The sequence below is a fragment of the Doryrhamphus excisus genome, linkage group LG20, assembly GCF_037039965.1.
Source record: "Doryrhamphus excisus strain RoL-2023G ecotype Guam linkage group LG20, RoL_Dexc_Guam_v1.1, whole genome shotgun sequence".
In the NCBI taxonomy this organism is placed as follows: domain Eukaryota; kingdom Metazoa; phylum Chordata; class Actinopteri; order Syngnathiformes; family Syngnathidae; genus Doryrhamphus; species Doryrhamphus excisus.
This window is the reverse complement of record NC_136376.1, coordinates 10,278,950-10,302,703: the sequence shown is the minus strand read 5'-3', so window position 1 is coordinate 10,302,703 and position 23,754 is coordinate 10,278,950. Positions and strand designations below refer to the sequence as shown.

The following is a 23,754-nucleotide window of genomic DNA, read 5'->3' as shown; positions in this document are numbered from 1 at the left end:
GCTCACTGGTCCATGGTCTGATGTCAGTGCTCTGATGGGCCTCTGGCGTGTTTCCAAATGCACTAATATGGCTTCAGTGTGGATCTCCCACACACAGTGGATCCTTTATTTTGATACTTGGGTGCGTGGGTGATTCTGCAGTGATGTCAAAAAAATGAGGCCTAAAGTGAAGATGATTCACGTTTTTGGTTATTGCAAATGTTTTAACACATCTAATGTGGTTTTTTTTTCAAAGAGGATCACTAGTATTCAGGAATCTGCTTTAAGTATCAGCCACCCCCCCCCCCTCTCTCATTTCCTTTTCTAGTATTGCTGTTTGATGAAAAGAGCCCGGAGCGCACCCCCCACCCACCCCCCACTCCCCACCTCAGCTCCGCCCCCAAGTCCTTCAAACTTTGCCTGAACTTTCCTCAACTGGAACCCGGGCGTCACTCTCCACCGTGGACCTAGTGTGGTGGTGGTCTGGACTCAAATCACACGCTAAGACTCCCCTTCTAGAAGACGAGCGATGGCTGGTTGGCTCGTCTGTGCCGCTTTGCTCGGATTTGTGGCTTCGGCGCACAGCATAGCGACTGAGGACTTTTTCCCTTTCGGTCCAAGCGCAGGAGACCAGTTACTGGAGGCAGGCAATGACCAGACCCACAGACTTGAACTGGAGAAGCCAGTCTTGTTTTATGACGGCACTTTTGACAGCATCTTTGTGAGTACTTACACAGTTACACTAAAGTAAAAACACACGCCTTCTTATTGTTACGTTGGACTGTCCGCTGCTCTTGCGTAATTACGCACCACTGGTCAGTTAGTTATACACAATTGAAGCTAAATAATAATGCATGGGAATTTGCAAAACACCCACATGGGGTGCCATTATTCAGGGAATAACGTTTTTCTCGGGAAATATTGATTCCTTTATCACGGCATAGTGTGGAATGCATGTGTCCTCACATTCTTAGAGCCTGAGGTTATCATTTTACTGTTGACCCACAGCCCAAAGTACCCCACACAGTTTTTTTTGTTGTTGTTCTTCTTGCAATCCTTATGTGGCTCCCTGCAAATAAATACTCCTACACTGTGTTTTAATGTACCATACATTAAATACTGCGGTATAATACTAATACCCAATTTTTTTATTTAGTGTATTTGAAGTTATGCTGTGGAGCTTATGAATGTCCAAAAAAAATGCAGTAGCCAAATTTATATGAAAGCTGCACCATTGTGCTGAGCAGACAAGCAGCCCTTTATAGTCCCCTCATTCTGCTTTTTGTCAAAGAAAAGTGCTGCATATCTGTAATGAATTCACTCATTTAGCTAAAAGTATTGTCTTTAATTAATAGAAGATCACAAACAACACTTATCCGACCGATATATTTAGTATTTATTCATTTTTTCAGTCTCATTTTACAATAAGGTACACAAAAATGCAGTACTTAATGAGGAAGTCATGAAGAACTAATGAGTAGAGTAGTTACTAAGGAACAAGTATTGTCTGTAATTAATAGAAGATCACAAACAACACTTATCTGACCGATATATTTAGTATTTATTCATTTTTTCAGTTTCATTTTACAATAAGGTACACAAAAATGCAGTACTTAATGAGGAAGTCATGAAGAACGAATGAGTAGAGTAGTTACTAAGGAACAAGTATTGTCTGTAATTAATAGAAGATCACAAACAACACTTATCTGACCGATATATTTAGTATTTATTCATTTTTTCAGTCTCATTTTACAATAAGGTACACAAAAATGCAGTACTTAATGAGGAAGTCATGAAGAACTAATGAGTAGAATAGTTACTAAGGAACAAGTGAGTAGTTCTTGGGTTAGGTAGGTTGGTTACTGTAATTTTGTGGATTTTATTGTAACATGTTAAGTCCACTCCTGGTTTAGCATATTACAGTAAACCTCGGATATATCGGACTCGGATATATCGGAAATTCGCTCACAACGGACAGATAAAAAAGAACCAATTTTTCTGTAATGCATTTCCAATAAAATTCATTGCATATATCGGATTTTTTATAACGGATTTTGTCTATTTCGGACAAAATCTCCAGTCCCGTTCCAATGTATTTCCATTAAATTTCCCTCGCATATATCGGGTGGCCGCATCGTGGCGCTCCGATTCACCGAATCGTGACAGGCCGCTATACGACGTCATTTGCAGCGTTTGCAGCGTTGCCTACGCGTCCAGGTACATTGGAAACATAGTCAAGGAAGTGCCTTTTTAGAACGGATAAAATCCGATTTACGCATATACCGAATATAAATCCGATACATGCGTAAAACGGACATTTTCCGGTATACGCATATAACGGATTTAGCTTATATCGGACAAAACCAGTCCGATATAAGTGGCCCCAGGAAAGTGGCATCAAAGTGGCCCCAGGAATCCTTCAATTCAAAACATCTGACATTTGACATTCCTGCATTTGCAAGTAATTTCTCGGGAATGGGAGTCCCAAAGGAAGAATTAATATTTATTTTCTGTCTCTAATAAATTCATCAGGTCCAATTAAAATGTTTCTGTCAATGAGTATTATTAAGGAGATCACTCACATCTCCATATCTTCTACTTGCATTACAAATTCCTACTAGCAAGTCACTTAAAGATCGGAATCACACAGAGACTTGACCATTTCCCCAGCTTTATCTTCCATTCGGGCCAGGAAGTGTCTGTAATGAAGATTAGTGTGTAGTCTTCAGGCGCTGTGGGGCTGCTGGTCAGGGGCAAGGACAGGAAATGTACTGTAGCGTTCCCCCCATCAGGAAGCGAAGGAGCCTCATGTGCCGAGGGCGTCTGCGTGTGTTTTTGACATGAGCTCAGCTCCTCTTATTTTATATGCCTCACATGTTAACTGTAAGTGTAAAATCTTTGTCAGATGGCATCTTGCTCATGTGTTCATTAGTGTGGCGCATTGCAGCAGACTGGGATCATTAGTGTAATGAGTTTGGGATAAAGATCAAAGTGGGTCACCGTTCTTTCACGCGTCTCTGTCCTGGTTATTTCCCATAAAAAAGTCACCCTACTAACTTTATCAAAAATCTCATTTCAGATCAACACCAACGGTTTTGTTGCCACGGCGGAACCCAAAAGCGAGTCGACTTATCTTGGAAAAATGCCAGCACAATTTGGAATGATTGCAGCTCTCCATGGAGATCTGGACACGAGCGACGCCGTGGGCAAGGTTTTCTTCCGTCAAGACAGCAGCCCGGATGTGTTGCGGCGGGCCGCGGAGCACATCAACAGAGCATTCCCGGATGACAAAGAAGTCAGTCCCACCCATGCTGTGGTGATCACCTGGGTAGACGTCGCCCGCAGTGAACATCAAAGCAGAGGAGATAGCGTCGACCAGAAAGTGAGGCTCAACAGTGATGTCATGATTAGAGCAGTGATTTTCAACTACTGTGCCGCGATACACTAGTGTACCTTGAGAAACCGTCAGGTGTGCCGTGAGGAATTATCCAATATCACTTTTAATAATCAACATTTATTAATCATCATTTGCAAATATTATGTCAATAACCATTATGTCAATAGTACCCAAATATTCCAATTGCATTTGGTTTATTTACTCAAACGGAAAGAATTGAACAGGGATGGAATATTCCTTTAACCAATCCGATTGAGGTATCTTGTACCCGCTCAAACGAAAAGTTGCCAGGGTGCATTCTTCTTTGTGGTGTTTTTCTTCTTCTGTTGTTTATTGGCGGTTGGCAAGCAGCTTTCGTGTGCATTACCGCCATCTGTGGAACAGAATCTAAACCAGGGGTGGGCAAACTTTTTGACTCGCGGGCCGCATTGATATGACAAAATTTACGGGGGGGGGGGGCAGACTATATATTTTACACGTAACAGTCCACCTGGTATTATTGTATCTGTAAAATTGTCATGCAATCTGCTATTATTATTTATTATTTTCTATTTATATTTAAATATTTTAAAAATAATAAAATATTATAATAATTACAATAAAATTAAAATAATAATTATTATATTATTATTATGTAAAATATGCAAATATAACAATAATATATATAATTAATATAATAATTAGCATTAATATAATAATTATAATAATCATAATAGTTCTAATAATAATTATAATAATCTAATAATCTAATAATAATAATAATAATTATTATTATTATTATGTGCTTGTGTCCTTTTTTTCAGGAGCACTTTGTAAACAACAGACCATGTCAAAAAACAAAATTGATAAAACCATCAAAAGGTTGGCTCAGGCCATGATGCCAGGTTGTATGTTGAGTTTAAATGAAATACTTTGGAAAGATTGGGCGGGCCGTATTCAAACACTTGGCGGGCCGGATGTGGCCCCCGGGCCGTAGTTTGCCCACCCCTGATCTAAACCTTTCTATACTTTATTCACAAGTGCAGTTTTATTAAAAAAGAAAATATACGTATATCTATATAAAACATGTCATGAGTTTAATTATAAAATATTAGCAAGATTGAATGTGATCTTTTCCTGTATAAATTTATCCCGGGTGCGTTCTTTCAGCGCATGCTCAGATATGACATAACACGCAGATCCAGACGTTCTTCACTTTTAAAAATGGAGGCCAGCAATCGGCACTGGACTAAGCAAAGTTTGTTTTTGATTCTAACTAAATTTGTGGTGACATTTTGTAACATTTTTTGTAAGATTTTTCCAATGTAAAAAACGTGCCGTGGCTGAAAAAAGGTAGAGGATATGTGGTAGTACACGATTTGCAAATATATTGCTGCGTTTTTGCCTCTACCTGCTTTTGTCATAAATATTGTAGAAAAAAGAAAACAGAACCAACTGCTGTACTTCTATGGTTATCGTCACATCACTTGAGACCAAACAGTTCATTTTCTCACCCTTCCTTTACAGAGGAATACCTTCCAACTGGTCATTACATCACTGGAGACAGCTTCCAATGCTATACTGCTGTACCCCAGAGATGGTATACAGTACACCACCAGTCCTGTAAAAGACACCAGTGTCATCTTGCATGCCGGCTTCAGTAAAGGCTTGGTCCAGGGTTTCCTGTTTTCCAGTCAGGGTCCATACTACCGCACCACCGCTGATGATGACGCATCCATCAGCGCTTTAGCTGAGTAAGTCAAGACATAAGTAATAATAATAACTCTTTGCTAATCAAATCATGTATTTAAAGTGTGTTTTGCCGTCACCCTTAGGCAGACCAACTCAGGCCTCAGGGGTGTTTGGGTGTACGAGATTGGAACTTCTCCGTATTTTACCAACGTGGCTCCAGGTGAAGTGAGTGACCTGCCCACTGAGGCTGCTCCTCACGTGTCCACTGAAGAAGCCCCCGTTGACAGGCGGATTTTTACTAATGGACAACAAGTAGAGTACCCTCCTTTTGAGCCTGAAGGGGAGGAGATTGATGTCCAACCCGTTCAATACCAGCCACACCAACCTGATAACCCTGAAGTGGTAGTGGTGGTAGACGACACTGACATAAATGTAGATGGTGAGTCCATAAGAGGTCGGATATCACTGTAATTGCTACATGACTTGTTATACTTATTATGTTTTCTTTATTATCTTTAGTGTTTGCATACAATCTCGGGACCTGCGCAAACAACAGAAACAAATGTTCTCAGTTTGCTGACTGCAGGGACCACTCCAGTGGGTACTGCTGCCACTGCAGGCCTGGTTTCTACGGCAATGGGATACAGTGTGTGGCAGATGGTATGGCTGCATTTCATTCAAAAACACAGAGTAGTCATTTAGTGGTGTCAACTGTTTTAGGTCAGAGGTATATACATTCATGAACATTCATTCATCCTCACGAGGGTCGCGGGGGGTGGTGGAGCCTATCCCAGCTGTTTTCGGGCGAGAGGCGAGGTACACCCTGGACTGGTCGCCAGACAAACAACCATTCACACTCACATTCATACCTATGGACAATTTGGAGTCGCCAATTAACCTAGCATGTTTTTGGAATGTGGGAGGAAACCGGAGTACCCGGAGAAAACCCACGCATGCACGGGGACACCATGCAGAGATGGCCTAGGGTGGAATTGAACTCGGGTCTCCTAGATGTTAGGTCTGCGCCCTAACCACTCGACCTCCATGCAACCCGTTTTCAGGATCATCCATCCATTTTCTATACTGCTTATCCTCATGAGGGTCACTGGTATCCTGGAGCCTATCTCAGCTGTCTTCAGACGAGAGGCGGGGTACACCCTGGACTGGTCGCCAGCCCACCCATATTCAACCCACATTCATACCTATGGACAATTTGCAGTCGCCAATTAACCTAGCATGTTTTTGGAATGTGGGAGGAAACCGGAGTACCCGGAGAAAACCCACGCATGCACGGGGAGAACATGCAAACTCCACACAGAGATGGCCGAGGGTGGAATTGAACCCTGGTCTCCTAGCTGTGAGGTCTGCGCGCTAACCACTCGCCCCCATTCATGAACATATGAATTATAAAGCCATTTTATTGGCTTGTCAAAAAGTCCAGGGTGTAACCTGCCTCTCGGCTTGGATAGGCTCCAGCTCACCTGTGATCTTACCTTACAGCAGTCTCACTCTGTCATCTAACGATTAGATTATGGCCAAAATAACCTTTTTGTTGGTCAAGGGACTACTAGATATGGTAAGTAAGTTAAAAAAAAAGTTTGCGTCAACAATACAAAGTTAGTCCAAAACAAAAAGAAAATGATCACTAGACAGGAGCTGGCTCACCACAAATGACAACAGAGGACCAGACACAACTAAATACACAAACTACTTACACAACAAAACACACCTGGATGAGTCACAGGAGGGAGGAGAAAGCTGATTGGTGGGAACACAACATTAAAGCAGAAAAACATACAGCATAAACCACAACATACAGCATATAACAGAATGTGACATTTAGGTTCCCTTGTTATGGATCAGGTGGTCTCACTTACTGCTAAAGTAAGGACTCATAAAACATTTAAAGAAAACTGCACTTTTGGGGGGAATTTTACCCATCAACCACAATCCGTAAGTGAGACATGAACCCATGTCTTTCTATTTCTGCGCATTATAAAGATATAAAACTGATAAAAAAAGAGCCATCTCAATGCCTCCTAGAAAGCCCGCTACTAAAACACCATCAAAACCGTCCAAAAACATTTGATTTCTGTAACCATGTAGCAACAGCCACATTCATAATAACATGTAATATTTGCAGTATTTTCATTTTAGGCATTCCCGGAACTTCCTTCCTGGGATCATTGATTTCACATTGCAACGTAGAAATGAACGCTACACCTAGTATTACCTTTCAGTGGTGGCATGACGCGTTGGCAGTGAGTGGGTGGTGAAGCTAGTCGGCTAGTAGCTAGTCGGCTAGTAGCTAGTCGGCTAGTAGCTAGTCGGCTAGTAGCTAGTCGGCTAGTAGCTAGTCGGTGTGGTGTGACGAGGTGTCACTACTGGTCTGTTTTGTGTAACAATGTTAATAACAATAATGCTAACAATGTTGCTGTAGCTTAGCTAATATATAGCTAATAGTTTTTTTCAGAAAGATTAATAGGTGGAATAGTTGCATCGCTTTTTTATCTGTTTTTATATCTTTAGAACACACAGAAAAGAATTGTGGATAATGGGCAATTTTTTTTAAGTGCAGTTTTCCTTTGACACCAACATTTCTGAGTACCGTAGAGTATATTTTTGGCATTATTGCTTTTTTAAATGGCAGGTATTTAGTTTGGTATTACTGAACTCACTTCAGTAGTACAGCTTCTGCAATCAGCAGTAACACTTGTCATAACATGTGCTGCACAGAGGATGACCTAAGATCAAAGAGATTGTACCATTTTTGATTCAGGTGCGGTGGAAACAGTTCAACTTTGGCACAAAAGGAGAACATAAAGTCCAAAAAACAGTGCACTGTATTTTTGTTTGTCTGTCAGAACATTAAGAAGCATGCTGCTTTGTACTTCATGCAGAATTTGTTTGGACGGACAGTCTAAAGCAGGGGTCTCAAACTCAATTTACCTGGGGGCCACTGGAGCTAGGGTCTGGGCAAGGCTGGGCCGCATCAGGTTTTCCCAAAAAAAATATATATATTATTTATTAAAAACAGAAAAATATACAAACTTTTTCAGTGCTTTGGTTCCGATTTTCTACAAGAAAAGCTGTGATTAAACATTCCACTGTTCTCAAATATCTTAATTTTTATTTTTCTGCACAAAATAAGATAAAAAATAAATAAACAAATCAAGAATAAAGAAAATCAGTAATAAATAAATATAATAATAAAACTGCAAATAATAAAAACTTGAGAAACCACATATAGTTGGTGGGTAGACAAATTATTTTTTTCAGATTAAAATTAACAAAGCATTATTAGAGCCCTGTAGACATGACAAAACACGACTATAGTCACATTTATACTTTTTTTATTTACAACATATTGCTCAACTGCAGGGTCTTGAGACACATGCTAACTCGCAAACTAGAGAGCTAGCGACCTAAACAGTAGCCTTCAAGTTATTTCCTTTAAACTTAAATAGCCGAAAACTTACCACTTCCACACGGATAGGGAGGATAACTATTAACAGTTATTTAACCTTTAACATGAACATTAATCAAACGTAATACATTTTTCTGGGTACATGATACCATACAGCATCCATATCAAACTTGCATTAACATTAAACTTTCATATCAAGGCGGGGGCCTCAAACTAGTGTCCTGCGGGCCACATTTGGCCCGCGGGCCGCATGTTTGAGACCACTGGTCTAAAGTCTAAAGTCTTTTGTCCCAATTTTTTGCTTCCTCTCCACAACCAGACATTGTTTCTATAATGCTGCTATTTAACCAACTAATTGTGATTAATCAATAAAATCCAGTGTGTATAACCTGTCTTACTGTACTTTCCAGGAAAGCCTCAGAGGATGAACGGTAAAGTTCACGGTCAGGTCTATGTGGGCAATTCCCCCACGCCAGAGAGGTTCAACGGCAACGATCTGCACTCGTATGTGGTGGTGAACGATGGACGCTCCTATGTGGCCATCAGTGACATCCCTCATAGCCTCGGCCCCTCCCTGCTGCCACTGTCAGCCATGGGTGGTGTGATTGGATGGGCCTTTGCTCTGGAGCAGCCCGGCTTCAAGAACGGCTTCAGCATCATTGGTGAGACAAGAGATTCATGACTGTGCTTGTCACACCGCTTCCATTGAAATCCCCTAAAATGACGTCAGTCGAGCCTCAAGGGGGAGTCAGCTAAAGTTTAACCCCCTTGTCTCGCAGGGGGAGTGTTCACACGGCAGGCTGAGGTCACCTTTCTGCCTGGGAACGAAAAGCTGACTATCAGGCAGGAGTTTAAAGGCATCGATGAACACGACCACCTTGCGGTGAGCACTACCCTGGAGGGCAGAGTCCCTGAGGTGCCTCGTGACTCCACCGTGCAGGTTGAACCGTACTCTGAGATCTACCAGTACAGCAACAACTGTAAGACGATACCCAATTGTAATGTCAATGCTCATTTGCACCACATCTATACATTAGAGTCTGGGAGGAAAGAAAAACTTAAAGGGAGGTACAACAGCTTGATAAAAATTAAGAAAAACATATTTGTCTAAACTGAGTGGTTAGCGCACAGACCTCACAGCTAGGAGACCAGGGTTCAATTCCACCCTCGGCCATCTCTGTGTGGAGTTTGCATGTTCTCCCCGTGCATGCGTGGGTTTTCTCTGGGTACTCCGGTTTCCTCCCACATTCCAAAAACATGCTAGGTTAATTGGCCACTCCAAATTGTCCATAGGTATGAATGTGAGTGTGAATGGTTGTTTGTCTATATGTGCCCTGTGATTGGCTGGCGACCAGTCCAGGGTGTACCCTGCCTCTCGCCTGAAAACAGCTGGGATAGGCTCCAGCACCCCTGCGACCCTCGTGAGGAAAAGCGGTAGAAAATGAATGAATGAATGAATATTTGTCCAAACTGTTCAGCTAACTTCAGTGATGTTAAAAGCAAAATAAGTTGATTTTAGGTCCTACTATGAAAGAGTAAAGAAAATAAACAAACTAAATTATGCTCCAGAGTTTTCCAGGAAGCAGGAAAGGCCCCAGCTGTATTACTATTTTCTCCGAGAGGAAGCTCACTGTGCCACACTTTAAAAAACCCTGCATTTGAACATATCAGAAAAATGCTCATTTCCTTTCAGTGATCACCTCATCCTCTACTCGGAACTATGCGGTGAACTTGCCCGATGGCTCCACTGAGACGAGGACGTATCAGTGGCGTCAGACCATCTCCTTCCAAGGTTGCCAGCATGACGAGTCTCTGAGAGATATGCGACCCACGCAGATGCTCAGCGTGGACCAGGTCTTTGTCATGTACGACCCCAATAATCAACTCATCCGCTTCGCCATGAGCAACAAGATAGGAGACATCAACGGTGAGGTTATGAAAACGATTGTTCTCTTCCTGTTTTGGCCAAAGCTCATTTCCTTCCTAATCACAACCTATAACATCCTGGCTGCGTTCACCATGAAATCACTGTTGTTCTAAAATTATACTTCCTATCTCAGGAGGACAGCCTGAGGAGAACCCGTGTTTCACTGGTAGACACGGCTGTGATACGAATGCTGTTTGTCGACCCGGAGACGGGACACAGTTCACCTGCCAGTGTGCCGCTGGCTTTAATGGTGATGGACGCACATGTTATGGTATGGGCGACGATCCTCCCATTGCATTTGCATAAATAGCAACTTAGTATGATTATTTTTTATGTTTTTTATTTTGGGCGACACGGTGGTCTAGTGGTTAGCGCGCAGACCTCACAGCTTGGAGACCAGGGTTCAATTCCAACCTCGGCCATCTCTGCGTGGAGTTTGCATGTTCTCCCCGTGCATGCATGGGTTTTCTCCGGGTACTCCGGTTTCCTCCCACATTCCAAAAACATGCTAGGTTAATTGGTGACTCCAAATTGTCCATAGGTATGAATATGAGTGTGAATGGTTGTTTGTCTATATGTGCCCTGTGATTGGCTGGCAACCAGTCCAGGGTGTACCCCGCCTCTTGCCCGAAGACAGCTGGGATAGGCTCCAGCACCCTCCGCGACCCTCGTGAGGAATGAATGAATGTTTTTTATTTTGGGCGACACGGCAGTGTAGTGGTTAGACCTCACAGCTAGGAGACCAGGGTTCAATTCCACCCTCGGCCATCTCTGTGTGGAGGTTGCATGTTCTGCCCGTGCAAGCGTGGGTTTTTTTTTTGAATTTGAGTGTGAATGGTTGTTTGTCTATATGTGCCCTGCGATTGGCTGGCGACCAGTCCGGGGTGTACCCCGCCTCTCGCCCCAAGACAGCTGGGATAGGCTCCAGCATCCCCGCGACCCTCGTGAGGAAAAAGCGGTAGAAAAGGAATGAATGTTTTCTATTTTGGGCGACACGGCGGTCTAGTGGTTAGCGTGCAGACCTCACAGCGAGGAGACTAGGGTTCAATTCCACCCTCGGCCATCTCTGTGTGGAGTTTGCATGTTCTCCCCGTGCATGCGTGGGTTTTTCCCGGTACTCCGGTTTCCTCCCACATTCCAAAAACATGCTAGGTTAATTGGCGACTCCAAATTGTCCATAGGTATGAATGTGAGTGTGAATGGTTGTTTGTCTATATGTGCCCTGCGATTAGCTGGCGACCAGTCCAGGGTGTACCCCGCCTCTCGCCCCAAGATAGCTGGGATAGGCTCCAGCACCCCTGCGACCCTCGTGAGAAAAAAGCGGTAGAAAATGAATGAATGTTTTTTATTTTAATTTGACAACATTTCAAATTGCCACAAATACCACATTTCAGTATATCCTTGTAGACCAGATTCTAATAATGCCCTTTCCGACCAGTGCTGCACAGACAGGAAGTGCTCCAAGGCACATACAGTACAAAGAGGAAGGATATTTTTCAGACAGATGCTATCTCCAAACATGTGTAATTAGGAGGCCTACTTAATCTCGCCTCTCTGATCTCTAGTCATCTGATATTGAAAGATGATAATGAACATATCCTGGCTTCAGAGCTTAGATCTAATGTGTCCATTTTTAACTAGCGCTGTCAAGTGATTCAAAGTTTTAATCAGATTAATCACCATTTTTACATGAATTAATCACAATTAATCACCATTCCCAACTGTGTCTGAAATATGCCGATTTTTACTGTATTTAATGAACGGAAAATAATATGTATTTGTATGTATTAAGAGCAACAAATTAACTAAATATGTCAATTAAAGGGCTGCACGGCGGTCGAGTGGTTAACTTTAGAGTTCAATTCCACCCTCGGCCATCTCTGTGTGTAGTTTGCATGTTCTCCCGTGCATGTGTGGGTTTTCTCCGGGTACTCCGGTTTCCTCCCACATTCCAAAAACATGCTAGGTTAATTGGTGACTCCAAATTGTCCATAGGTATGAAGTGAGTGTGAATGGTTGTTTGTCTATATGTGCCCTGTGATTGGCTGGCGACCAGTCAAGGGTGTACCCCGCTCCTCACCCGAAGACAGCTTGGATAGGCAATAACTAATGACTTTTTTAAAGTAACGTGCCCAACACTGAGTATATACTTTTAAAAATGAATTTGTAAATGCAGTTTTGGAAATATGGGCCATTATTTTATTTTAAAAAAATAATATAAAGTTAGAAATCCAACAGTTGTTCTTTGTTGCGACCTGTCCCACTTTGTTTGACGGCCTTGAACGCACCATAGTCATGTGCATGTGCTGACTTTGTACCACGCCATTTCTCTTTCACCTCATATTTGGTCCCAAACGTTGATACTATGTGAGAATGCATAAAGGTCAGATTTAATGACGCAGCAGGACGCTCCTGTCAGAAAGATAATCTTTAAACTTTGACGAGAAGAACGCTAACCTCCTGTAAGATCGCGGCCATTAACTTTCTGTAACTATGACCTCCAGAACAATGAAAGTGAATCGGCCAGTGTTAGTGTTAGTGTGACCAAAAATACCTTCCAACCTTCCTGTGTGAGCTTGTGTGAGTCTACTCCCGGTACTCCAGTTTCCCCTCCCCCCCAAAAAAGCGGTGGAAAATGAATGAATGAATGAGGGATTGCGTTGAAAGAATAACATAATTTAAGTTAAATGTGTGTGTGAGTTGGAGGTATATATGCTGTTGATGTGTTGAGGTCAGAATAAAGTTATAGAAGAGCGTCATACTCTGTGTGACTGTGTGGGGACACTCCACTGTGCTGATGTCTAAAACAAATTCACACAATTTCTGAAATAAATTATTGCTTTTGACAGATCTATTTTTAACCTATGCTTATCGCTTCTTATCTCGATCAGACATTGATGAGTGCAGAGAGAATCCTCAGATCTGTGGCTCACACGCTATCTGCAACAACCAGCCTGGCATCTTCCGCTGCGAATGCGAAGACGGATATCAGTTTGGCAATGACGGGCAGACGTGTGTTGGTAAGATCTAGACACACACAAGCTGTATTATTTAAGTTCTAGAAAGGCTTTTCGGGCAACTTTGACCATGGGAAAATAGGGGTCCCAGGATGAAATCAGTTGAGAACCCCTGGTTCTGAACATGTGACAGCCGTTTTGAGAGGCTGTCTCGACATTTTTGTACTCAGTTGCATTTTTTTCCGGTCTCCTTCTCTGTCAGAGGTTAGCCGACCCGTGGACGCGTGTGAAGAGGGCACCCATACCTGTGACATTCCTGAGCGTGCTCAGTGTAGCTACACGGGAGGCTCTTCGTACATTTGCTCTTGCCTTCCGGGATTCATAGGCGATGGAAGAGTCTGCCAAGGTAAAGCCCAGAGACACAAATCCATTACACAGAACTTGAATTGTTGCACCATCTGCTCATGAGTGGGGGCGAAGTGAGCTTGGTTACATAATATATTTGCTGGAACTGAAACGAAACATAGAAAACAGATGGCCATTGCGAAGTATAGTTTTTTTTTTGCTGCTTCCCACCGAGGCTCATTCATAGTTTCCTTTCTTTCCAAGTATTTGCTTGATTACAACACACTTATTTCTTGTATTCTTTATCCCTTGAAGACGTAGACGAGTGCCAGCCCGGCAGGTGCCACCAGGACGCCGTGTGCTACAACACCCAGGGGTCCTTCACCTGCCAGTGTCGGCCGGGTTACTACGGCGATGGCTTTTACTGTTCTCCAGGTAAGTCTAAACTTATGTGGCTAATTTTTTGACTCGCAAACCCAATGGATGAGTTCAACGGCAAATGGGATTTTACGGTCCTCAGTGGACTGACAGGAAACATGTGTTCTGTTATGTGTGCTAACATCCAGCTGCTCTGTTTTGGATGCCTGCCACTGAAGCGTAGCCAGTGGTAATAGTTTACTTAGACCCGCACACAAACTTAAAAATACAAATATACAAAATGGACCATTTATATTCCCACCATTGTTTATTCCACCCATCTGTGTGAGGGGGATGTCTGCCAGATAAATCAGTGCCAGCTGGCATCTGTTTTTAGTTGCCTCTGAATATGTGCCTTATGGGATGTAAAAAGGATTTAAAGACATGTGAGAGTTAACTATGCTGATGCTTTTTTTTCAGAGAGGACAAAAACACAATGCGAGAACCACAGAGACAGTCTTCTGGGTGCGACTGAGTTTGGCCCAAGGGGTCCACGGCCACCTGTGGGCCAGTACATCCCCACCTGTGATGAGGATGGCAACTATGAACCCATGCAGTGCCACGGCAGCACAGGACACTGCTGGTGTGTGGACCGAAACGGTCAGGAGATCCCGGGGACTCGCTCTGGGCCCGGCAGTAGACCCATGTGTAAGTTCATTACATGTGAAACCCGTTATATACGAACTTAACATGTCATTATTTTCATGTAGTAATCATGAATAATAATACATTTAGCGCATAGTTACAGAAAGACGTTTCTGGGTTCGAATCTTAGCTCGGATCAGCTAGATGTGAATATGAATGTTTTTTTATGGTAGATGTCTATATGAGCCTTGTGATTGAATGGTGACCACCAAAGTCAGCTGAGATGACGAGAGATGGGTGTCATTAATGAAAATTAATGTTGAATTTATAAAAAAATATAGCCTAGGAACTATGTACTGTACAGTTACGTCGAATAATAAGTTCCACACCCAACCGACCGTGATAAGTGAATTTCTGCAAAGTAGAAAACAAATAATGGACTTATTTGTAAATTATTTGTAAAAAAAAAAACATTCATTCCTTCATTCATTTTCTACCGCTTTTTCCTCACGAGGGTCGTGGGGGGTGCTGGAGCCTATCCCAGCTGTCTTTTTGCGAGAGGCGGTGCACACCCTGGACTGGTGGCCAGCCAATCACAGGGCACATATAGACAAACAACCATTCACACTCACATTCATACCTATGGACAATTTGGAGTCGCCAATTAACCTAGCATGTTTTTGGAATGTGGGAGGAAACCGGAGTACCGGGAGAAAACCCACGCATGCACGGGGAGAACATGCAAAGATGGCCGAGGGTGGATACACTAATGATGAAGAACAAATTACAAGAGGCCCTTTGACAAAGTAAAAAAACTGCAGCATTTTACCTTTTTTTTTAAACTATTTTTGGGTCTCCATTCTAAATTGAAGAAATCCTAATCTAGAAGAAGGAGAACATTCTTTACTCCATGTCCATCTTTTGTCCACTATTAGGCATTGACCATGGTGGAGTGAAACCACCTGTCGGACCCACCCCTCGACCTGACGTCCACCCTCTGCCTCCTGGAACACACCTGTTGTACGCTCAGAGTGGCCGAATAGAGCATGTCCCGCTGGAAGGTTACGATATGAAGAAAGACGATGCCAAGACCGTCCTTCATCTACCTGTGAGTTCTTACTATTTAACACCAGTAAAGTCCTGGACGGTGCTTTGCATTGTTTTGCCGTTTTATGACCGCCGAGGTCTCAACATGCAGTAAAAGTTGATCTGAACAGCTGCCAACAGGCGTGAAGCGATTCATGTGGGAGACAAAGTTATGCACATTTGTTTATTATTTTAAAGGTGTCATGTGAGGTGTGTTATATAGCGCTTGCAAAAGTGTTTCCTTATAAAACGCTGCTTCAATCCCATTTTCAGGCGGCGCTCTATTGGATTCACATGGTGACATTGTCGCTCATTTAAAAACACCAACTGAGATCTGCATTACTTGTTAGGCTCTTTTCCAAAGCAGCTGGTCTTGAAGTCTGGCTCCTTCTCAGTGTGCGGCACTGTTTGTTTCCATTTATGTGGAGATGTTAAAGTCTAAAAACACATCTGCTTCATGTTTGTATCTGCAATCATTCGGGTGTTTGAAGTGAGCGCAGTTCAAAGCTTGTTGTTTGGCGCCTGCTCCGCAGGAGAAAGTGGTCATCGGAGTGGCCTACGACTGCGTGGACAAGATGATCTACTGGACCGAGATCACATCTCCATCAATCAGCAAGGCCAGCATGCAGGGTGGAGATCCAGTGGTGGTTATTAGATCAGGTAGCACCTCCCCTTGCTTGGATCTCGCACTTATGTTGTTTTTTTAAATAGCTTGTAGCTAAAAATACGGACTTTATTGTTTTTTTGTCAAAGATTTGCACAGCCCAGAGGGGATTGCAATTGACCATCTGGGACGAACCATGTTCTGGACGGATTCTGTGAAGGATCACATCGAGGTGGCCTCGCTTGATGGTTCTCAGCGACGTGTCATCATAAACTCAGATCTTGTCAACCCTCGTGCTATTATCACTGATCCCCCTAATGGGTACGTAAAGCTCTATGTCTTCTTTAAGAAATACTCTATTTATGTTGGTTGTTGTTTTTTCACTCATTTACACATTGTGTCTTTCCAACACATTCATTTGCTTTAACCATGTTCACTGGTCCCATTCACCCACATTCTAATGAGTTTTATGTATTGGTATAACTACTTGGATTATAGAAAAATAAATACAGAACATACAGGTGCATGTCAAAAAATTAGAATATCTATCTTACAGCTGGGATAGGCTCCAGCATACCCGCAACCCTAGTGAGGATAATCAGCATGGATGGATGGACTAAAAATGGCAGCACTTTAACTATTACCCCAAGTCTGTATCAAATAACACCTTAAAAAAGCAAAAGACAGTCAAAGGTGATCATTTTAACTACAGCAGGGGTCTCAAACTCAATTTACTTGGGGGCCACTGGAGTAATAAATAAATAAATATAATAATAAAACGGCAAATAATAAAAACTTAAGAAACCACATATAGTTGGTGGGTAGACAAATTATTTTTTTCAGATTAAAAATGAACAAAGCATTATTAGAGCCCTGTAGACATGACAAAACACGACTATAGTCACATTTATACTCTTTTTATTTACAACATATTGCGCAACTGCAGGGTCTTGAGACACATGCTAACTCGCAAACTAGAGAGCTAGTGACCTAAACGGTAGCCTTCAAGTTATTTCCTTTAAACTTAAATAGCCAAAAACTTACCACTTCCACACGGATAGGGAGGATAACTATTAACAGTTATTTAACCTTTAACATGAACATTAATCAAACGTAATAATTTTTTCTGGGTACATGATACCATACAGCATCCATATCAAACTTGCACGGGCCGCACTAACATTAAACTTTCATATCAAGGCGGGGGCCTCAAACTAGCCTGCGGGCCGCGTGTTTGAGACCCCTGAACTACAGCAAAGCATGTTGGGAAATGTATGATCTGACCATTCCATAGCTGGAGACTCTTGCAGGTTACACATCTCACAGACTGTGATGATTTTGTGTTGAAAAAAATACTGTAGCCCACCCTCGGCCATCTCTGTGTGGAGTTTGCATGTTCTCCCCGTGCATGCGTGGGTTTTCTCCGGGTACTCCGGTTTCCTCCCACATTCCAAAAACATGCTAGGTTAATTGGTGACTCCAAATTGTCCATTGGTATGAATGTGAGTGTGAATGGTTGTTTGTCTATATGTGCCCTGTGATTGGCTGGCCACCAGTCCAGGGTTTACCCCGCCTCTCGCCCGAAGACAGCTGGGATAGGCTCCAGCACCCCCGCGACCCTCGTGAGGACAAGCGATCAACAATCATTATTGAAATGAACAACTACACCAAAACAACAATAATCCTATATTCGCAGACTATTGGCAAGACACAAAATACTAACAAAGCAGGTAAAACAATCTTATCTGCTTCTTCCAGCTTTACATGAGGCAGAGTTAAAAATGGAGTGTGCATTAAGGTTCTATTGGTCAAGATACTCGACGATACGCATATGATTGATCATCACATGTCATTGTCACAGTAATCTCTACTGGGCCGACTGGAACCGAGAGGCTCCCAAGATTGAGACCTCCTACATGGACGGATCCAACAGGCGTGTGCTGATTAAGGATGATCTTGGTCTGCCTAACGGCTTGACCTTCGACTATCAAAGCTCTCTGCTTTGTTGGGCAGATGCTGGTAGGTCGGAGGGCGCCATGGCTCATCCATGAAGTTATGTTTGGAGATCAACGCTGACTTATTCTCTCTCTCTGGTGTAGGCACACATAAAATGGAGTGTATCCATCCTGGCCGAGGGGATCGCAGACAGATCATGGAGGGCATTCGGTACCCGTTTGGGGTCACGTCTTTTGGGAAGAACGTCTACTACACTGACTGGCGAAGGTTTGAATCAGCTATTTGATCTAGTTAGTTTGCATAAACATGATGCTTTACTTCTTTCATCAAGTTGAAACAAAAACTAAAAATGAGTAGTTACGAAAAGACACACGTAAGATTAGTTTTATGTTTGTGCGAAAAGAACTACAGTTCACATAATGTTTAGATTACGGTACCGGGACGTAGGGAATTTCTGAAATAGATGCTACTGTCACATGTTTTGAGGTATGTAGCGGTCATGTTTTGATCCGGAAAATATTAAGTAACTTTGATCAAATGTAGAATTACTACTGTAATTATTCCAATGAAAAAACAGGCATACGTATGTTGTCAGCGAGTGATACTGGGAACAGTTTGCATTGCAAGGTTTATAGTGTACGTAAAGCACTTAATGTGCGGTTCCAATCCTCCCTCATGCCACTTCCTCGCAAATAGCACAGATCTACTGTACAGAAGTAGAGAGAGGGGATTGTAATGGTAACGTAACGGTAACGTAATGGTGATGGTAATGGTAATGGTAATGGTAATGGTAATGGTAATGGTTTAATTTCATTTGAACATGCATCAGATTACAATTGAGTGCATCCCATAATCAGTTCACAGTTCCACATGTCCAAAAGGAGTAGGAAGAAGCAAAGCTTATTAAATCCTACCCCTCCATCTGGTACTTTTACAATCAGTAACTGTTACATTTGTTCACTTCCTGCTTTCCATAATACATTTTAAGGTTTTTTTTTTTATTTTTTTTAATAATGCACCTCGTGCCAAAGTCGGAGGTGATATGAGCATCCAATGCCATAATGGGTACCATAGTAAGTGTCAATATAGTGATATGTATAGCACATCATGACTGGTTCAAGACTCTTCATCCTTGTATTTAGCAAACATCAACTGCTTGTATTGTTTCTTGAATTGGCTCATCGTTGTGCATTGTTTGAGGTCCTTACTCAATCCATTCCATAGTTTGATTCCACATACTGAAATGCTATGGCTTTTTAACGTAGTCCTAGCATAGAAGTGTTTCAAATGTAGTTCTTCCCTGAGATCATATTTCTCCTCTCTTGTAGAGAAGTATTGGATGACATTTTTAGCTAATTGGTTATTTTTAGCCTTATGCATTGTTGAAGGTAGTTGGTTTCATGCGGCATGCTTTTTAACATTTTCTATCATACAAGTGTAAAAAGAAGTTAAGAAACATTTTTGAAAACCATAACTTTAAAAAATTTGCTACGTTGCAGTTTGAACACTGATCCCTTGCTATGTCACATTTTTGGAAAATGAATGAATGGTTGACTATGAACTGTTATTATTGGAGATGCTAACTAGTAGTTAGGTCGGCAGCTTGCTCTGTGCCCGAGCAGCGATCCCGAGCTGTTCAATGTGTTGTAAATAAATACTAATTGTACTGTGAAGGTGACTACAGGGGTTATATCATGTCTACAGAGCTCTAATAATTGTACAAATAATCAGCTTATTAAGCGGAAATTCACTTATCACGGTCACGTCTGGAACCAATTAACGACCCTAAATGAGGGGTGACTGTAGTCCCTTTTTCTCTCTGGTAGCGTTTGTGATGTGGTGGCATGTTTTGAGTAAAGGTACTTAAAGATCAGAATCAGAATCAGAAAAGGGTTTATTGCCAGATACTAGGAATTTATTTTGGTGAACTAGGTGCAGACACATCTATTAAAAAATAATGAAAAATACAAAATATACAGAATAAACAGTATAAATATATGTACACAGTCTGTTTTTTGTTTGTTATTCCGGAAGTGCAGTCTAATTGTTTTTCCTAAGAGTCCAAACTGGGCGTTAATGTAACGCATATAAATAGTTAATAAATAGTATTTATGAAATACTGACTTTCTAGTCGAGCGGTTTCACTGTGTCAGGGGAGCAATTTGATGAGTAAGGTATCTTGCTCAAGGGCAGCTTTTTTGTGAATGTAAATGGGATGGATGCAGGGACAGGGGGTTGCCGTTTATTCCCCTCCTTGCTGGATGGGGCAATCGAATTTCGGGCCCCTGGATCTCAGCTTACTAAGTCGCTTTTACTCATGTGGCTCATTTTCCACATTGGCTAGTGGTAGATTGGAGGGGGGTTGGGGCTGTCTGTCTGTTTGTGTGTTGTGTGTGTGTGTGTGTGTGTGTGTGTGTGTGTATGTGGGGTCAGAAGGCATCCTAAAAAGTGGCAGCTGCTTGCAATTTCTCCACTCCAGTGGGGGAAGGTACAGACACTTGGACATCAAATAACTCTACCAGTTACATCTGCCCACACTTACTCACTCTTGACAGTCTTTATGGAAAACACACAGACTTGGGTACTTTGTGAGTCTGGGATGGCTCACCTCTCGTATTGTTTACAACAGGGACGCTGTGGTCGCGGTGGACCGCTATACCGGCAAGGAGTCTGATGAGTTCCAGCCTCAGAAACGTTCCAAGTTATACGGGATCACCACAGCCTATGTGCAGTGTCCTTCAGGTAAATGTGACAACATTAAAATTGTGTTGATATTGTCGCCCGGTGAGCAAAGTCCTAAAAATGTTGCTGCCCTGCTCAAGAGCCATTCTTAGAAAGGACTTGACCCTTGTACATTTATGGGCTATCCTTAATCCCGGTTTTATGAGCACTGTGCCCTCTTTGAAGCATTCCAGGTGTGTTTTACCACCATAAAAAGTGTAGGTTGACCTGGAAAGAAAAAAAACCCAAAAACAAGATAAATTGTGCATCCATTAGAGCAGGGGTCTCAAACTCAATTTACTTGGGGGCCACAAAGAAAAAAACGCATTTATTAAAAACAAAAAAAAATTAAAAACTTCGCTTTGGTTCCAATTTTCTACAAGAAAAGCTCTGATAAAACATTCCACTGTTCTCAAATATCTTAATTTTTATTTTTCTACACAAAATAAGATGAAAAATAAATAAACAGAAAATCAATCAATCAGTAATAAATAAATAAATAAATATAATAATAATAATAATAAAACGGCACATAATAAAAACTTAAGAAACCACATATAGTTGGTGGGTAGACAAATTATTTTTTTCAGATTAAAATGAACAAAGCATTATTAGAGCCCTGTAGACATGACAAAACACGACTATAGTCACATTTATACTCTTTTTATTTACAACATATTGCGCAACTGCAGGGTCTTGAGACACATGCTAACTTGCAAACTAGAGAGCTAGCAACCTAAACGGTAGCCTTCAAGTTATTTCCTTTAAACTTAAATAGCCAAAAACTTACCACTTCCACATGGATAGGGAGGATAACTATTAACAGTTATTTAACCTTTAACATGAACATTAATCAAACGTAATAATTTTTTCTGGGTACATGATACCATACAGCATCCATATCAAACTTGCGCAGGCCGCACTAACATTAAACTTTCATATCAAGGCGGGGGCCTCAAACTAGTGTCCTGCGTGCCGCGTGTTTGAGACCCCTGCATTAGAAAATGAGAAGATGAGTGATGCTAGTGGTCACATAGCAGCACCAGACCTCATCCTCCCTTCTAGATAAGACCGCATGCATGAAGCCAGGGAATGTGGAGACCAGTGGGAGGGCCTTGAACATCTGCTGTTAGCTATGTGTTTATTTTAAACGAGTATATAGCTGTTGAACAAACCATGAATATCGTTTCCTGTTGCTCTTTGTGACTTTATAAGAATATCTTCCGGTTTCTGTGTGCGTCTTCCTCTTACAGGACACAACTACTGTGCGGTGAACAACGGCGGCTGTACACACCTCTGCTTAGCAACACCAAACGGTCGCTCCTGCAAATGCCCCGACAATGCATTTGAAGTAGGCTGTGTAGAGAGAGACAGCGGGTACTAAAACGTGGCAGCAAATGAAGAACCACTCAGCGTTACTTAGCTGGAAAATGCCACTGAAAGCCTGAATTTACTGTGCCTTTTCTTGCTCATTTGTTATTCTTATCTGCATTTTTACATTATAAAACAGAATTGTAAATATAAACACTATTATGTTGACATTTTTCCCCGAGTGCAACTGAGGATCAACTCAAGGGACTAGTAATTTAATGGTAAATTATAGCAACACATGACACCATCTCACGTTGGCTGTGGCTTGCTTGGATTATTGTCAGGTCTCGGCACTGAAGTTCCTGTACAAGCCTTAGGGATGAGTTTACATGGTGGGCAACAAATGAATAAACACTTTTTTTTCTACATGCTCGTCTGCTATCTCTCTTGCTTTAGTGTCATGGTAGTGACCTCTTGTGTTTAGTGCGGTTCATTACAACTACATCTTCTATATCCATACACTGTTTACAGTTATATGTAGTATAAAATACCCTTTGGTTATAGGTTGTAAAGAACATTATGGATAATGTAAGGACAGGATTTTGCAATTTTAGGACGAAACTCTTAATATTCACACAACAAAATTATATTACATTTATATTCTGCTATTTTTATCAGCTCAGATTTCATGAAAAGCTTCTAAATGTATTTTTAATGTATGAATGTAATCTAAGATATATTGTCATTTTACACTTAATAAAAACACTACATCGCTATGCTTCTTAAGGTACGTTTTATTTAATACAGACATTGCAGTGGATGTAATTTAGACGTGCCTATTGGTGATGTATCAATTTAGCCAAGTACCTGAACGCAACACTGCTACAAGTTTGATTGATTGGGGAATTACTCGTGCGTCATCCAATAAGAAAAAACTGAAGTCAACATATACGTCACTGATGAATATTGAATAAAATTGCCCTCACTTTTGCCTGAAGGAATGTTGTCAATTGTGTATATAACAATTTTAGGACATACACTTTGAGGTGCGGCCACATTTTACAGTGTTGAAATTATTATTTTGCTGTAAAAAATTATTATCTTTCATCGAAATTGCCCCCTGGCTGGCACAATCCTTAATATGCCCTTAAAGTGACTCTCGATCTCACTATTTGTGTTGAAAGCAGATCTCGGCATCTCTGTCAAGGGTAGTGGTCATCATAATACAACAAGACTGTTTAAAAATATCGCCATTAATATAAATTATATCAATTGTAGATTTCAACGCATCGTACTGAATCGAGGGTATTGATCCTTGCAGTCTTAAAACAGGGCCTAATTCTTTGTTGGATGTATGGCTCGACTAGCATT

The 23,754-nt window shown here is 41.7% G+C and overlaps 1 protein-coding gene across 1 annotated transcript; it reads left to right on the top strand.

The window, feature by feature from the left end:
- The first annotated feature begins 395 nt into the window (after positions 1–395).
- On the top strand, positions 396–22,809 carry nid1a (nidogen 1a). The gene is made up of 20 exons (XM_058058955.2): positions 396–700; positions 3,059–3,361; positions 4,883–5,109; positions 5,191–5,486; positions 5,567–5,707; positions 8,885–9,136; positions 9,254–9,454; positions 10,168–10,401; positions 10,535–10,672; positions 13,293–13,421; positions 13,621–13,764; positions 14,019–14,138; positions 14,541–14,768; positions 15,641–15,813; positions 16,325–16,451; positions 16,545–16,716; positions 18,257–18,414; positions 18,495–18,618; positions 20,981–21,093; positions 22,326–22,809. The coding sequence occupies exons 1-20, from the start codon at positions 509–511 to the stop codon at positions 22,454–22,456; spliced, it is 3,603 nt and encodes a 1,200-aa protein (XP_057914938.2). The 5' UTR covers positions 396–508; the 3' UTR covers positions 22,457–22,809.
- Positions 22,810–23,754: the final 945 nt, after the last annotated feature.

What these genes read in the sequence shown, in the direction of transcription:
- nid1a (XM_058058955.2), top strand. Translation starts at nt 509, where the DNA reads ATGGCTGGTTGGCTCGTCTGTGCCGCTTTGCTCGGATTTGTGGCTTCG. An exon ending in CACTGACATAAATGTAGATG is followed by an intron (nt 5,487 to 5,566) that starts GTGAGTCCATAA and finishes TATTATCTTTAG; the next exon opens with TGTTTGCATACAATCTCGGG. An exon ending in TGATGGACGCACATGTTATG is followed by an intron (nt 10,673 to 13,292) that starts GTATGGGCGACG and finishes TATCTCGATCAG; the next exon opens with ACATTGATGAGTGCAGAGAG.